We start from the raw sequence: 16947 nt of genomic DNA, 5'->3' as shown, positions 1-16947 counted from the left end.
TGGGGTGGGGCCTGAGGCGAAGCGAATTTTGTTAAATGACACCCCTAGATGGCCGGAAAAGACACTCTCATGCAGCATGCTACCAATGAGCAAAACGATCGTACTTGGACTCGTGGACTATAAATGGTAACATTTGTTGCCGTATGTTAGATGCGCGTGCTCTGTGCGGAACCGCCGATTGTTTGATCATTAATTACTCGGTATTTTATTTTGCGTTCAAGTTCAATGCGAACGTACGTCTAGGAGAAGCCCCGAAAAAAGCACACTGGGTGAAGGCAAATGCAATTCTTATTATAGCTCTATCTATAATATTTATTTACAGCAATTTGTTGAGGAAATTAATTATGCCAATGTAAATAGGTGATATTGATACATTTGAGTACGTATCGGCTGGTGGTCTAGAAAAAAATAATCGGATGCCATAATGTGAACTACAGTACATGATACCATAGATATTATAGTGTAAAATGTTAATATTCACTATAATCCTCTATGATACATTACACTTCATAGCCACACATAAATACTGATGTATGTCGGAAGGCTATATACTTTATGCATGCTGCCTGACTGCCAGTGATCTAAACAATTGGTACGCAGTTGTCTGGCGGTGTCCTTTGTACGAATCGTTGGTGCCCCAGCTCGTTGTGAGACGCGTCAATATCATGTTACATGCAGGGACCAAATATTTATTTTTTAAGTTAAAATCGGCAATTCATTTGCAACTCTTAGAAATTTACAGACACGTATCGCTCGAAGTACGCTCATACAGGGACGTATAACTGTATGAGTTATTTCGAACGAGTTTCCGAATTTTTCAATTTACGAACAACTTTTTGTACTGTGGGGCACGTATTTGGACGATTTTCGGAGATGAGGGTGAGGTATTGGGCATGTCGGGGATGGGGGTTCGCAGTCGGTTAAGGGGGGTTCGCCCGAAACATAAAAACCCCCCCTGGCTACGGGCCTGGTGAGGGCCTGAAATTTTCAGTTCTGCCACTTAGATATAGAATGTGTGCAAAAGCAAGGTCATGTGACAGAAAGTGACTGTAAATTGTCGTTTTGAAGAGGGAAATGTGACTGAAATTGTCGACATATAGGCTATCGGATTTGTAGGTTTCATCAACTTTGGATTTTTTGTGAATCAATGATTGTGTTAGGTTAGATTTAGTAAGTTTGACCAAAACCTTTTGAATATTATAATTTCGAAACTGATAACTTGTAACTACAAGGTAATTAATGTTTTATAACTTGTATTGGTCATTTTGTCGAGTTCATCGAATTTATCCTTTTTTGAAAAGAAATTGTAAAAGAACCCAAACCAAACTATGGGGATACGCCCTCTCGTATAGTAATACTGTGGTTAGCATCAGTTGTATCTCGAGACTTGAGCATCTCCTATCTCAAAGACACAGTCAATATATGCCTATATTAAATACTATAAGTATAACACGCATGAAATTATTAGTCCTATGCTTTCCTGAAACTAAGTATGGCTATTATATGACAAACACAAATAAATATAAAACAACATAGGGGTGAGAGTGGTTAAGTAAAACAACATAGGGCCTTTTCAGACCTACGGAGAGGTGAGAGTGGTTTTAAATACTGTAAACACATTGACATTGGTACACCGCAAATCTTCATCACTACCTCACAATGACAAACTATATGCCGCAAACAATTGTATTTATAATCGTATTATACTATGAAAATTAAACCAATGGATATCGAGATTAACTAAATGACCCGCCGATTGTCTCACACTGCTAAATCACTACTATGGCTGTACACACCAGCCTACACATAGTGATTAGAGTTATTTGTAACGCTGATCTAACTTTTCACTTAAAAGTAATTTTACGCTAAGTGAAGTTTATAGTTTGAATAAGGATGGTTATTCGAGTCAGGAATGTGGGCTCTCTATTATGAACTATGAATACGCATTGTTCGTTCTTTCGGGGTACAATATGGGCTTTATTCTCGACCCTTGAACATTATATTGAAACTTCAAGGTCTTGCATTGTAAGCCTAAAGACGAACGTCACGCGTTGCTCTGATAAGTTGACAGTTAATTACGAGCAGATATTTAACCATTCAGAGATTCAATTTAGTTTTATTTGGAAAGAATACCTTAAAGTGTATAGTATCATTCTACTATTTTGAATTCCGATCTTTGTTGAACCGGGACTGTAGACAAACACTTATACATAAGAACGACGTATACTAAACATTATACATTCTATAGAGTCAATGGGTTTTGCACCTAAGAAAAAAATACAATAGATTCCTACATGACGTTTGTGCCTAAAGACCTCGGGTGTATTATTGTTCGAGTAAAACTTTTGAAGGCTATGATTCTTGAATACTTTAGCTATATGATCTTTTTGCCTGTAGTCTTGATACAATACAAATAAATCAGCAGATTTTTACAAAATCAAGAAAGCTATCAATGTTAACATTATATACGTCGCGCTATAACACTCTCTGCTGCAGTTTCTACTACTACTAGTGCAGCATTACAAAATATTCTAGCCTCTATAATTATAAAATATCTAAAGGGCAAAATTCGGTAACTCGCACGTAACTTATAGAATGTTTACTCAACGATATAGAAAGTTGATACATAGGCTTTTGGGAATGATTTTAACCACCTAATGTAACCCACCTGTGAGACTACATCTATATTATATACTTTTGTTCCTACAATTATTTTATATAATTCTATTTGATACAATGAATTTGTTGAATAGTTTGTTTTAAACTTTATAAATGCATTAGTGCAATCCTCTGCACTGAAACCATTGAGAAATAAACTTATTTCCCAATGCTCATCTAGTAAGCATCGGCCATGTTTCGTTTCCTTCTCGGTAAGTATAGGTTATACACTCATTTTATTTTACATAAAAGCTTACACAAACAATATTTGATTTCATCTATATCGGAGTTTTAGTTTTTAGTTTTGCATTTAGTGCTGAGCCAGCAGATCTTTTATGTCACTGTTGGTATACAAATAATACAATAGATTTTGTTATGCCTGTCATCTAGAGAGTTGAACGTGGATTACGAACTAATTCAATTCTTATTCCGCATCGTTGCTCTTTAGCCTATATTGTACAGTTTCTAGACCGATACAAATAATATATCACTAGTTCCGTTGCTTAACGACTTATATCGCCTTAACACAAATTGTAATATTTAGATATATATATTGTCATTTTTCTAGTCTCAAATCTTTTTGTCATGGATGAGTGTCATCATTGTTCTGTGCTGTTTTCTGAACTCCTAGTAATTTCAGAATAGTGTTCCATACCAAATAATTTCCTTATATTATAACATGTCAGATATTAGATTAGACTGCACATCATATTCATCGTAATATTTCAGAATACGTGACAAAAACATACTGATTTTACGTAAAAAGTCAGTTATCTATACTATATGATATTATATTGTTCCATACACAAAATCAGATGTAGTCCTGCTACAGATATTATTTTGTTCATTGCAGATTTTTCCCTTTTAATATGTCATTGCTGTGTCGACATTCTTGAATGTATAATTAAACATTACAAATATTTTGTTTTTGTCAAGCTACTTTTATTAGCAAGTATGTAGCAACTCGCCAATTACAGAATGGATAAACTATTTATAATGAATTGTGGTTCTAAACTAAGTCTTATTCAGAGGGTTCGGGGGTGGAATTGGAAGAGTCGTGAGTTACAACCCCTCGCAGGTACATTAGCCACCGAGCTACAGCTCCACTACTTTTCCTAATGTTTATATTATGTAATTTAACTGATTGCTATAATTATTAGGCTATATAATATTCATTTGAAACATAATACATAAAGAATTTACAATTATAATTTTATAGCTAAGATTTTTTATCTTTTTAAAAAATTGAATTTTATCATTATTTTTAATTATTGGAATGGTTGCTATTCAAGTTATCATATTTCACCGGAAGCTATGATATTCATAGCATTGGTTGGCTTAGTTTAGGTCCATGGAAGAATACCTCATCGCTTTCGTATATACTTCGTACTGGAATGTGGTTAACTACGACTTGTTTACGTATTAATAGTAAACAATGATTCAATTTAACTCATTGATAGTAATAGTATCTTGTTAACCTCCAGATATTATAGCACAATAGGGGCGTGATCCATATAATGATTCATGGATTATCGTTCCATTTGTAAGCTTGTTGTTCCTGGTACGAAGTTGCTTATGTTCCAATTTCCTTGTCACTGGGCTACTATGGGTGCAAACGGGACCATTCCGTGGACCTTCCTGGCTTGGCGGTCTTCAAACCGTCAACTTAGAACTGGTACGGACACGGGGAATTCGATTTTATAATTAAAACAAAGCATTGCGACCTCGGTATAAGGCCTAAAGAGTTCTCTCTTACACACCGCAAGACCGTAAATGCGCCGCAAGTAATTTGACCGATCACGACGATGGGTACTAAGTACAGTAATCTTTAGACAAGCGAAAACTTTCGCCTTTTGTCAATAAACCTTAAATTTGTATTATTTAAATTTGGATGATAAATAAAGAGATAATGTATAATTCAATCAAGAGAAAATTAAACATTTTAAATCGAGGTAATGAGTGATTTATAGTCACAAAAGAAACCCTACGCGTAGCGAACTTTCAGAATGTGCCTTCGTCCTTGAATATTTGTTCATACCGTACTATAAGGTACCACAGAGATATTATGAATGTACTACTGTCAATAACAATGACGGATTTTTTTATTAATAATAAAACAGAAATGTTTGGTGCATGGATGTCACCTGGTACGGTTGTTATATATTTTAATTTAACAACTTATTATTGAACAATTCTACCGAATCCCATAAATAGAAGCCAATAGATATTTTTGAATCATTTAAAAGCATTATTAACAATTGATTGTGAAATGTATTGTATAACAAAGAAAAAAGTGTGAGGTGACAAGCAGGTTTGTTTTTAGCTCGGCAATGTAAAAGGGGTATTCGTAAGTTCAATTTAGCATTTATATACTGCAATGGCATATCTAATCCAAAGGGAATAGCAATTGTACAGTTATAATTACTTTTGTATATTATTTTATTGTATTTCCACACCTTATCCTGAACAAAGAAATCGGAATTTCGGTTTTATTTCAACTATTTAATCTCGGGCCAAGGACCGAGGATGCATAAATGGTCTACGTTTAAAATTGCCATTGGCTATTCAATGATTCGGAAAGTTAGGGTATTCTATTGTATTGAATCAGCATGTAAAACGAGAAGTAGTTAAATGGCATAAAATCATACCATGACGATTGTACGGATGTAGGTCGTGAGAGATAGCGCTAGTAACGTAATTGTGCAATAATAAAGCGTTGTTACCTCGACTACAATATAAGAACGTAGACGTAACGTTACAAGCGAGCTGACCAATAACAAGCGACAGTCCGAATAATCCATCGCGTGTGATTGGTTAAATCGCTTACAACGTCCATGCGTTTTGTCTGTACCAGATGAATTAACCTGACTTATTTGTTCATTATTTACGTAAATGTTTCTAAAGAATGTAAAAATTTTATCGGTATTGTTACACATGCAACTGTCGCCCGAGGTTAAGAAGTAGATAATATTATTTTGTTACTGTAACGTCACGACAAATACGTGATTTAAAAACACGTAGGTGTACTTATCAGTTCCAATTCTTTTCTATAAGTCTTTAATACTAAATCATAATGGCGTAGAACAAAGTATTGAGTTAAGAAAATGTCACACCAAAATACGAAAACAAACTTGATAAAATACAAACAGAAGTAAAAATGGTATCTCCAGCCTATAATGTTTTAAGACAGTCTTTAGTCAAATTCCAATATAATATAGAAAAGGTATAGGCCATAGCCATGTGACCATGTGAAATGGAAACGAATAATAGAGTAGGGCCTACCATGAAAGAGAAAATTACAATTTTACAATTTATTTTTCGCCGGGCCTATCCAGTAAAGACATCTGTAAAGTTTTTTTTTTTTTTACATTTTTTCTTCTTCTGTTGTTCTTAGCATAGGTTGTTGTTATTATGGAGGGAGGAAAAAATATGAAAATGGTAGTTGAAATCTGCTCAATATCTTTAAAAACAATTATGAATAAAACGGTGAATTCCAGTAATTAAAGAAAATGTTTTTCTTTGAAAGTTATTGTCTTTTTTATGTTAGTCCACCAGTCGATTTTTTTTTTAAAATACGAGGTCATGTATACGTATGAAACGCCATATGTGCCAAAATATTTATCTTTTAACTAATATTAAGTCAAAACACCGTCTAGAACCTAGACTACTAAAGTGCAAGAATATGCATCAATTTGTTAACAGTTAACAAATGATATTGACAAGGATTCACAAGGATGGAGAATTCGCTTATCATTGGTCAACACGATTGCGTCTTTGCGGTTCGTTCTAGTGGGAACCGAGCGCTTTGCCTTAAAACAAGTCAGAAACCAAAATATTTGTTACCTTCTTCACACTTCCCTGACACTTTTGTAAGGTGTGTACATTGATTGTTTATTGCGCGTAGGTGTTCTTTGAATTAGCCTATAAAGGAAGCAGTATACAAACAAATTTAACAATAATGAATTGATATTATGAATTCATTTCCCGATCTACTTAAATCTTTTTTAACTTATACAAATCAGAAGAATAAAGTTCGACATTTTTTAATGGATCAATTTAAAAAAATGAAATAACAACCTAACATTTTAGAAATACATGTGCAATGAATTAACATGACGTGCTAATAGTTCTAGGTTATCACAAATATAAAACTTCCTATTATAATGCACGACATTGTGCTCTAAAGGATGGGTTTATATTCTGTTTCTTTTAAGTACTCAAGGAACATGCGAACAGGATGTTTCATAAGATGCAAAAGTGTATAGTTCAATAATCGGTGTTTTTTAAAACCAAGGACGTACTTTAGGGCTTTCTTTTCAAAGACGGTCTAGCATGGTTAAGAGGTGTGACGTGTATTGTGTCTTCTGACATTTTTCTACCTTGTACCTAAATGAAGTGCCATGCTCTGACGACTTTGTAGGTGGTTTAAAACTTAAACAAAAATACCGTAGCTAGCCTGGTACCTTTATATGAAATAAACAATATAAAACCTTTTGTAAAGGCGTCTATTGTTCGATACACACCCTAAATTATTGTAGCGAATGATATCGAATAGAACTCACTCGGCCATATCTATAGTAAGAATATAATTGAAAGACCGGGTTATTATCGTGTCATTGCGTAGTAGTGCTTTCTGTGATTCTGGAACATATTAGCAGAATGAAGATTTCACTAAGTATTCTAATAAGTGTCCTCCTGTTTGTATGGCATACGGACGCTCAAGCTGGTGAGTATATCGAATGTCTCTTCCGACGTTTAGATTATTATAAATCTTTTGCTCTACCATGAAATTCAAGTTAAATGCTCTCTCCATGGCCTACTGTCTTTAAGAAGCCGAACGAAAAAAAAAAACACAATTGGGCAAGGTAAATAGTCGTCGGCTCTCGGCTAAAGACACTGCCATGAAAACGAAACACCACAAGTGACGATAAAGGCTCAGAATTATCAAACTTGCTTAGCCAAAAAATTATAACTTTTAAGTATGAAAACGCGTTTTCAAGATAACCAAAGCAATAGTTTCCAAAATGTTCTTACATCAAGTACATTCCTTAAAATGAACTTTGATGAGGGAGGTATAAAAATAAAACAGTTTTACTTTTCACTAATAGTTTTTCGATGAAAGAAAATTTGTAGCATTGTCGATCGTCATCAATATTGGTCATTTTAATCATTTCATTCTATTTATAAATTTATTGGATATTAAAAAGACTCGAGTATTTAAGTTAAACATTGAAAGGGTTATAAATAAAACCAATTCAACATAGACTGAAGAACTCTTTTCTCGAACTTCGTAATTCTATAAACCGCTTCCCTAAGCTTTGGTCTCAATTACCTTCCTCATTACGTCAATTAGCTGTTACTGAATCTCTTCATCATCTTTTATCATCTATTGACTCTTTCCTTCTCGATAATTATCTTCGATTCTTTTGTGGTTTTGCGTATTTTATTTAATTTATTTTGTATAGAGGCCGATAAAATAATTGGTGTTGTATATGTACACGTTTAAATATATTATATATTATAAATTTATTTTAGCTACGATCATGGAACTGCTGATTCTTGTAGTTATAGTAATCATATTTACTTTAGCAGTCCATGACTAATTCATCGCTGCATATTATTACATTATGTTTTTTTAATCAAACAAATGAAATGGTCTAACAGGGGTGGCTTTAGAAAGACCGTCTATCTGATAAAGCCGGCTTTAATCGGGGAGTTAAGACCATCAGTTAATTACTGTTTTATAGCAATCCGCCCGAGGCACAAAATAAATTGCTGAATACCCGGTGATGGTGGTGGTAGCCCAGTAGAGGGCCTCATGCATGCCAGCTTTTGCTGACTTGCATAATAGCAAAGTTTAATCAAATTAATTAAAAGTAGTTTTAACGTCCATTATATGAATAGCCTACTATAGTCGGCATGGCGGTATAAAAATAAAAGGAGAGTGCTCTGAAGACAAGCCTTCGTAGTCCGCCACCTCTCCATATAGCGCAGCATGTTACACAATGTTAGCCGCGACTTATTACTTCATGAGTCGGTGGTGTAATGTATTGTGTTGGTGTATTTATTTATACCAGTCACATTTGTAAGGAAAACATCTTTTTTTTTATGAATTCGTAATTTTTGGAAAACTGACTCGAGCTATAATAGAAGTTGACAAGCAAATCTAAGAAAGGGACAAACCAACTGGAGCTGTGCTAGCATATAAAACTGTTTTATTGTAAGAACAAGGCCATATACATGGCTGCAGTTGGGTGCTCAAATTTGAGTTAGCGTTTGCTGACCGACCGACATATGAATCGCGTTGCACGCGACTAAAAAAGTCGGGGTTATTCTGAGGCTGCGCTGAGGCACTTTACTTTGAAAAGATCCCAAATGCACTCATGTGTAATCTTGATTGAATGGATATTTGTGCTATAAAAATGACAAAATAAATAGTTTTCTGACACTCCCATTTAAATTGTTGGAATAAATCAACAGCCCTCGATATAGACTTAGACCAGGGAGTTGTAAAATAAAATTATTTTACAACTCCCTGCTTAGACCTACTTTGAATTGATAGTCAATTGTTTGTATATTGAATATAGGAGGATAATTAGTATTCCATCAGTCATTGTTGTTACTAGGCCCCTATTTTCATATCAAATTAATGGTATGTGTTGTAATGCACCATGATCTGTATGTGGTATTCGCTCACTTTGATTGATTGATACTACTGGCCAATCACACATTGAGTTTTCGTCGTACCTCCTCCTTCCACCCCCACAATCGACTCTCACACCACACGTCACACACGTACACGTCACATCAAAGAATATATATATATTCTTTGGTCACATACACGTCGTCACTCTCGCGATACATCCGCCGCGGCGCCGGCGGTACATTTGAACTGCAAGTTTGCAATAATGGCACTCAACAATTAATAAATGTAATAGAATTGTCTATATGGCAGAGTGTGCATTAATATGTCTAGTTTAAAGGGAAGACATATCCGAATGAAAGCAATAGGTGTGCTAGGCGGCCGGCTAGGCTACCTAGCTATGTCTACTCCACTCTAGCCAGGCTTACTAGACTAGCCTTACTGCTGAGTAGCCGGCCAGCCAGGAAGGAAGGAAGCTAGGATAGTAGTAGTAGTAGTAGTAGAGAGGGAACTCTAGGCCTAGATAGGCTAGGCCTACTACTATAGTACTACTATAGTAGTAGGTCGGGAGGATCCAGTCGGGAGATGTCGACACATGGTTTAGGCTAGTGGTCTGGTCCAATTTGTTTTTTAACTGTTTGTCTAAAGAAAGGTAAAAGAAAATTGCCCATGCTTTATTTTGATTATTTTGTCATTAATAATATTACTGCCTAGTCGTCTGAACTTTAATCGTCTAAAGATTAAAAATTTCCAAGTGCCGTGTTGCAGATGTAAACCCTTGATTTATGGAATTATTTTAAGAGCCTACTTGACTAACATAACAAAACATAATTCCCCATCTCAAATAAGTATTTTTCCAAAGGGGAAGTACATGTATTATTCATTTTTTTATTAGCGCCCTATTATTTGTTATCTATTCTTACAAATTTTCTCTCTTTTAGATCCACCATCATGTCCAGTTAATGATAATCCCTGTGTGAATGGTGCTCCATGTGTCGGTGAGGGATCTGGATCGTACACATGCCAGTGTGTTGATTCTTTTGCTGGTCAGAACTGCGAGACAGACACACGTAAGTATGACTCAATATACCGTCATCTCCAAATATGTGTAGCCTAATGTTCTTCACGTCTCTGATAATTTCTTGTGTTGAGAACATAATTGCCAAATGTCTTTATGGCATCTACTGTAGGGCCCGTTTCGATGGATGCACCCTTTTGCTGAGGAAAGTTCTTTAAAGGCCAGGTGCGGGCAAAAAATTTCTATTGATCATACATTCCAATAATTATCGATCTATAGTTTCCCCTATGTTTCATAATTTTGGGGATTTTTTTTCACCTTCTAGGGAGTCACCAGACATGCTATTACATTAGGTTAAACTACCTAACTACTCAGAAAAAAGGTCTTCCTGGTTTTTATGGCAGAATGTTGCCAAATTTTGTATTTGATCATATTAAGGGAAATTCATGTTTTTTCGTCTTGATTTCTGTTACAAATATTTGATTTATGTACAAAAATTAATCAGATATTATATTTAAAATTCATGCCTTTACCTGAGCTTTAACATTTTATACATATCCTTGTGGATGGGAGGGACTACCAGAATGAATGAGAGATTCTGTACCGATTCTGTATATTTAAAATGGGTTTTTTACCTAATCAGTGCAATAGGAGACCTACGGTACTAGATGGTGATTAGTTTCATTTTTAGGAATCCTGTCTCCACCTGGTTGTATGTGTTGTGTTTTTATGGAGACATCTGGAGCCAAGATAAATGAAATGAAATTTAAATTTACTCTGTTAATTAAAAGATGACTTTTCTTTAAAAATGTATTATCTCCAAAAACATGAAAATGAAAATCAGACTTTGAAATGTTGTTTTGTAGTTTTAATAAAGCTAAACACTTTGTAGAAAAAAAAAATTTTTCACTTATAGAAAAGTTCATATTCATTTTGATTCGCTGTAACTGTATTTTGTCTTTTATGTGTAAACTGACTTTGGGGTTGTTTCAACCGGCTCAGCTACAGTGATTCAGTTCACTTAGGTTTGACCCTGGTCTCCCCAATTTCAGTTTTTGTTTGTTATGTATCTCCTGTTCTTCAATTTGCATTCAAAACACAGTATCGGAACTACAGGGTTAAAATGTCAAACTGGGCGACGCCATTTCACAGCATGGAGCAGTGCCCCCTCCAAACTAGGAAGTCAATTGCTCTATCCCCCTAGAGTATTAGCAGATCCCCTCTATGATTTTGACTTTCTAATTTGATGCGGGCGCCCTACTCCTCAATCAATTACTCTATCCCCCTAGAGTATTAGCAGATCCCCTCTATGATTTTGACTTTCTAATTTGATGCGGGCGCCCTACTCCATGGCTCACAATGGCGCCACCCATTAGCTCTATTCTATCCCACAATGCCTTTCGAAATTGTTACGCGCTTCGGACGAACAGGAGATTCTTGTGTTATAAGTTCTTTGGTATATACTCAAATAGACCAAATAAATAATGAAATGAAATGAAATGACAAAATAAATAGTTAATTGGCTAGCAGCCAAATTAACCAAATTACAGTTTTTTTCAGGTAAATACATTTTTGTTTGATCATATTTTTTTATCAAACTGGATAACTATTATGTTACATAAAAATGGCATATTCAACAAAAATTTATATACATTTCTTTTATTAGAAATTTAATCAAAAAGGGCCAAACTTATGAGAATTCACACAGGAAGACACCACATGAATGTGAACATTGTGGAAAGAAATTCATAGACAGTGGGCAATACATCTTCAAATCTGTCATTATTGATGATACAAAAAAAAAATTAAAATTAAACTTGTTTAGTTTTCTTGTATTTTCAGGGCGAGACTGTGGCACCAACTATTTTTCTGCACCAGGCGAAATTACCTCCCCGAATTTTCCGAACATGTATGATAACCGACATAGTTGTCACTATATTGTTCGTATACACGGTGCACGTTCAATAACCTTTACAGTTAACGTATTCAATACCGAGGTAATTTTTTGATAAAATGTTTATATCTGGATCTCTTAAAAGTGTTATCTGTAATATAAGGAATTATATATAATAGTACCTTCTAGTATAAAATTGTATACAATTTTAAATGTTTTAACCATCTATTTATATCTTTTTTACATTTTATCTGCAATGATAATAAGTGTTTATATTTGGTGTAACAAAAAACATTTTGTAACATAGTGACCAAAAACCAATACAAACTGGTATATTTGTATTTGAACTTTCTATCTAGTAACTATTTGCATATATTCATGGAAAAAGTTCATTTAAAAATTTTGTTTAGCAATTATTGCTAATCAAACTGATTTTTTAGTCGAGAAACATAGTTTTGTATTGTCTTTTTTGCTACACAATTTTAGAAATGTGTAGCAATAAGGTTGTTTTGTATAGCTTTTTGCTATGCTACACTGGCAAAATTATTCCCTGATATTTGACTATATAATATTGCTGTTACACTAAAGCCTTGTCTACAATATCAAACTATATGTGACAAAAATGTATGTATGTCCATATATGGACATGATAATGCAATATCACTACCAAATTTGACCATATCACTACCAAATTTGGGCACATCAAACTATAGTTTGATAGTGTAGACAGAGCTAAAGGGAAAATGTAGTCCTGAGAGAAAAATATAATTCTATCAGAGGATCTCAAATTTTATGTAAACAATTCATTCATTTCTGTGTTTAATTAGGCTTTTTCAGCATTTGTCAATATTCGGAAAATATATCTTAAAAACAGTGTACAGTACAATGATTGTGGTTATACATTTTTCTTTGTTTATTAGGCGGATAAAGATGTCCTTACATATGGCCCTGGTTATATAGTTTCCTTTTCTCAAGCTGATAGAGTGGAGCTGGATGGGGATAGAAGTGATGAAGTACCTTATGAGTTTGTGATACAAGGAAGTGATGCATGGTTTTATTTCGAAACTGACAGAAACATCCTAGGTGTCGGTTTTAATATAACATTTACTGCAGGTATGTTACATTTGCAATCTTATATAGCTCTGTTGACACTATCAAACTTTATGTGACAAAACAATGTGATGTGGCCATATAGATATACAGTATATAGAGGTGACAATGTCATATTATTACTACTACCATATTTGGGCACATCACACTTTTTTTGTCAAACTAGTTTGATAGTGTATTACAGAGCTATATATAGCTCTTAATGATCATTCTTGTCTTGTATGTATTTTCTTGTTTTTTCATTTTTACTGAGTCATACTTAATGATAATTGTACTAGGCCCAACCACTCACTTTTCAGTCATTACGGATTGGACCCCATTGGAAATAAGTTTACTTTTTTGTCGACTTAATGGGTTATCCAGGTATTCTTTTTATACATTGTATATTTTAACTTTTATGTATGAATATCGAATAAAATCAATCAATCAATCATTGAATCAACACACACTCACTGCGCCACATACCCTTACACACACAGCGAAACACAGCCTTATATTAGATTATACATAGAGATTATATTAGCTAAAAGCCCATTGGAAGTCAGGTTTCAGCTTAAATTTAACAGGTTTTTTTGTCTGTATATAAACTAAATAATATTGTGAAAATAATAAATTGAATATTAATTAAAATCGCAAAATGGTCTATTCGAAGTTTGAAGGTGTTTTTCTATTTCATGTGTAAACTGCCATGTCAATTTAAAAGACGGTTTAAGAACCCTCCGAGGACCAATATTTTATTAATGTAGTATGATTATTTAACTTGAAATTATTTAACAGATCCGGATGATTGTAACCCCAACCAATGTTTGAATGGAGCAGTGTGCGTTGACTTGGAAAACGCCTTTAGTTGTATTTGTGCAGCAGGATATGAAGGAACTCTGTGTGAAATTAGTAAGGAATCATTAATACATTGACATTCATCATGAGTTGCTATACTTTAAAATGTATTTTGTATATTTGAATTGCCCAAATGCTGCTTTGCTTACCCAAAAACTCCATTTAAATGCTATACGATTCTCTATAATGTGTTCCATCTTACAGTTTTTTTTTTTTAACGAAACACAAGCTCTGTCTGCACTATCAAACTAGTTTGACAAAAAAGTGCCTTAATATGGTAGTGATATGCCAAATATGGTACTGATATGACATCATCATGCCCATATATGGGCACATTTTTTGACAGAGCTTTAGGGCAGGATGATTTGTAGTTTATATTATTTCAAAGTTCCAATTGGTCTTTCCTTCTTCTATTCTACTAAAGCGCCCTCTACAGTTTTGATATGCTTGATAAAATCTCACGACAGTTTCACTTTTCCAGGTTGGAGGGCCTGCCATTATACAGAAATGTACCTCCTAAATATACATTAATATTTTTTATTTCATTGACATTTTTTGTTTTACTATCATTCATGCTTATAAATAAATACTATCTATAGTAACTTTAAACTGTAGGGTGATGCTCACAGTAGGCCCAAGATAATACCACGAAAGATGAGCATGGTAGCTCGGTGTGGTTTATACCTTGTATGAGTCTTTATTTTGTTTATAATTTGGCTTTTAATTTACTCTAAGATATCAATGATTGTAATCCAAATCAATGCCAGAATGGGGGTGTTTGTATTGATGGTGTCAACACCTTCACATGTGCATGTCAACCAGGCTTTGAAGGGAGTTTATGTCAAATAAGTAAGTATTCAGTTGAACTGTTTTATTGTGATTGTACACAAAAGAACCAACACTATCTAAATATGCATTATATTTCTGATGCATTCTGTGAACAAGGGTTATTTTGTTGTACCAGAACCCACCGGTATTTGTAGTAGTAGCTAGTTACTGTTGTATATTAAATAAAGAGGGTGAGGTGTGATGAACAGGACCCTGAGAAACTCTTTTTTTTTTTAACTATCATGACTAGGAATTTTTTTTAAAGTTTTCAAGCCCAGATAAAATGGGGCCCTTTAAAAAAAATGTACTACAGCAACCTTGTTGAACTTATTTAATCATTCAATCTTTTATTTCGAAATCTCTGGTCCATAGAAAGTAAAATTACATATAAATTAACAAAATAAACTGTACAGACTAATTACTAATCAACCTGGAGAGCATCTTTGACTTAAATAAGACATTGTTTATAATCGTTTTAAGACTAAAACATTTTCACTTGAATTAAATCTACACATCAGGCTATATATCAAATTTCTAAAAAAGTTAAAAAAGCTTGCACTACAATGTCGAGACCTTTGCAACAGCATTCTTAACTCATTATTGTACTAGCATACCTGAAGAGATCGCAAGGTACCCTGATAATAATAGTTGCACCACAATGTAGCACAATACAATTACAAATACAAATAATTTTTCTGTTATTGTTTTCCTCAGACACTAATGAATGTTTGAGCAGTCCATGTTTGAATGGAGGTACTTGTACAGATGGCATTAATAGCTACACATGCATGTGTGTACCAGGATGGACCGGACCTGATTGCGCAGATAGTGAGTATTGTAGTACTACCAAATTCATATTTAAGTTTCAGTTACTACAGTAATTCAATTTCTGTGGCTTTGATTTAATTAATTAGTGAGTATGCAGTGTGGTGTAATAATAGTGAATTCATCTTTTTCTAATAGGCTTAAAAAACCTATATACTCATCTACCTATAGATACTCATCTACCTATAGATACTCATCTACCTATAGATACTCACATATAGATACTCATCTACCTATAGATACTCATCTACCTATAGATACTCATCTACCTATAGATACTCATCTACCTATAGATACTCATCTACCTATAGATACTCATCTACCTATAGATACTCATCTACCTATATATACTCATCAACCTATATATACTCATCTACCTATATATACTCATCTACCTATATATACGCATCTACCTATAGATACGCATCTACCTATAGATACTCATCTACCTATAGATACTCATCTACCTATAGATACTCATCTACCTATAGATACTCATCTACCTATAGATACTCATCTACCTATAGATACTCATCTACCTATAGATACTCATCTACCTATAGATACTCATCCACCTATAGATACTCATCCACCTATAGATACTCATCCACCTATAGATACTCATCCACCTATAGATACTCATCTACCTATATATACTCATCTACCTATATATACTCATCTACCTATAGATACTCATCTACCTATAGATACTCATCTACCTATAGATACTCATCTACCTATATATACTCATCAACCTATAGATACTCATCAACCTATAGATACTCATCAACCTATAGATACTCATCAACCTATATATACTCATCAACCTATATATACTCATATCTACCTATATATACTCATCTACCTATAGATACTCATCTACCTATAGATACTCATCTACCTATATATACTCATCTACCTATAGATACTCATCTACATATAGATACGCATCAACCGATAATAGATTTTATCTAAAAATAACACACTTGTGCTCTATATGCAGCCATCACATGATATTCAATTTGTGATACAAGTTGCGCAATGTTTAAGAGTTACTGCAGTAATTCAATTTCTGTGACTTTACTGTGTTAACTATTAAATATTAGTTTATTAAACTGAATGTTGCCCAGTCAG

General features: G+C 33.9%; 1 protein-coding gene across 3 annotated transcripts in view; it reads left to right on the top strand.

The window, feature by feature from the left end:
• Window positions 1–7271: 7271 nt before the first annotated feature.
• LOC140060865 (uncharacterized) overlaps window positions 7272–16947 on the top strand; it is a 43059-nt gene continuing 33383 nt past the window's right edge. For 2 of the 3 annotated variants that reach the window (XM_072107243.1, XM_072107235.1), the window contains exons 1-7: window positions 7273–7384; window positions 10243–10371; window positions 12162–12316; window positions 13134–13326; window positions 14101–14214; window positions 14896–15009; window positions 15703–15816. In XM_072107243.1, coding sequence (XP_071963344.1) covers window positions 7318–7384; window positions 10243–10371; window positions 12162–12316; window positions 13134–13326; window positions 14101–14214; window positions 14896–15009; window positions 15703–15816 — 886 coding nt within the window. In that variant the 5' untranslated portion in view covers window positions 7273–7317. Of the gene's footprint in view, window positions 7385–10242; window positions 10372–12161; window positions 12317–13133; window positions 13327–14100; window positions 14215–14895; window positions 15010–15702; window positions 15817–16947 lie in introns of all 3 variants that reach the window. The other variant, XM_072107227.1, reaches the window with a different exon arrangement.

This window comes from Antedon mediterranea, chromosome 1 (assembly GCF_964355755.1).
Source record: "Antedon mediterranea chromosome 1, ecAntMedi1.1, whole genome shotgun sequence".
Lineage (NCBI taxonomy): Eukaryota > Metazoa > Echinodermata > Crinoidea > Comatulida > Antedonidae > Antedon > Antedon mediterranea.
Note: the sequence above shows the minus strand (reverse complement) of the source record. Positions and strands in the feature narration are given on the sequence as shown.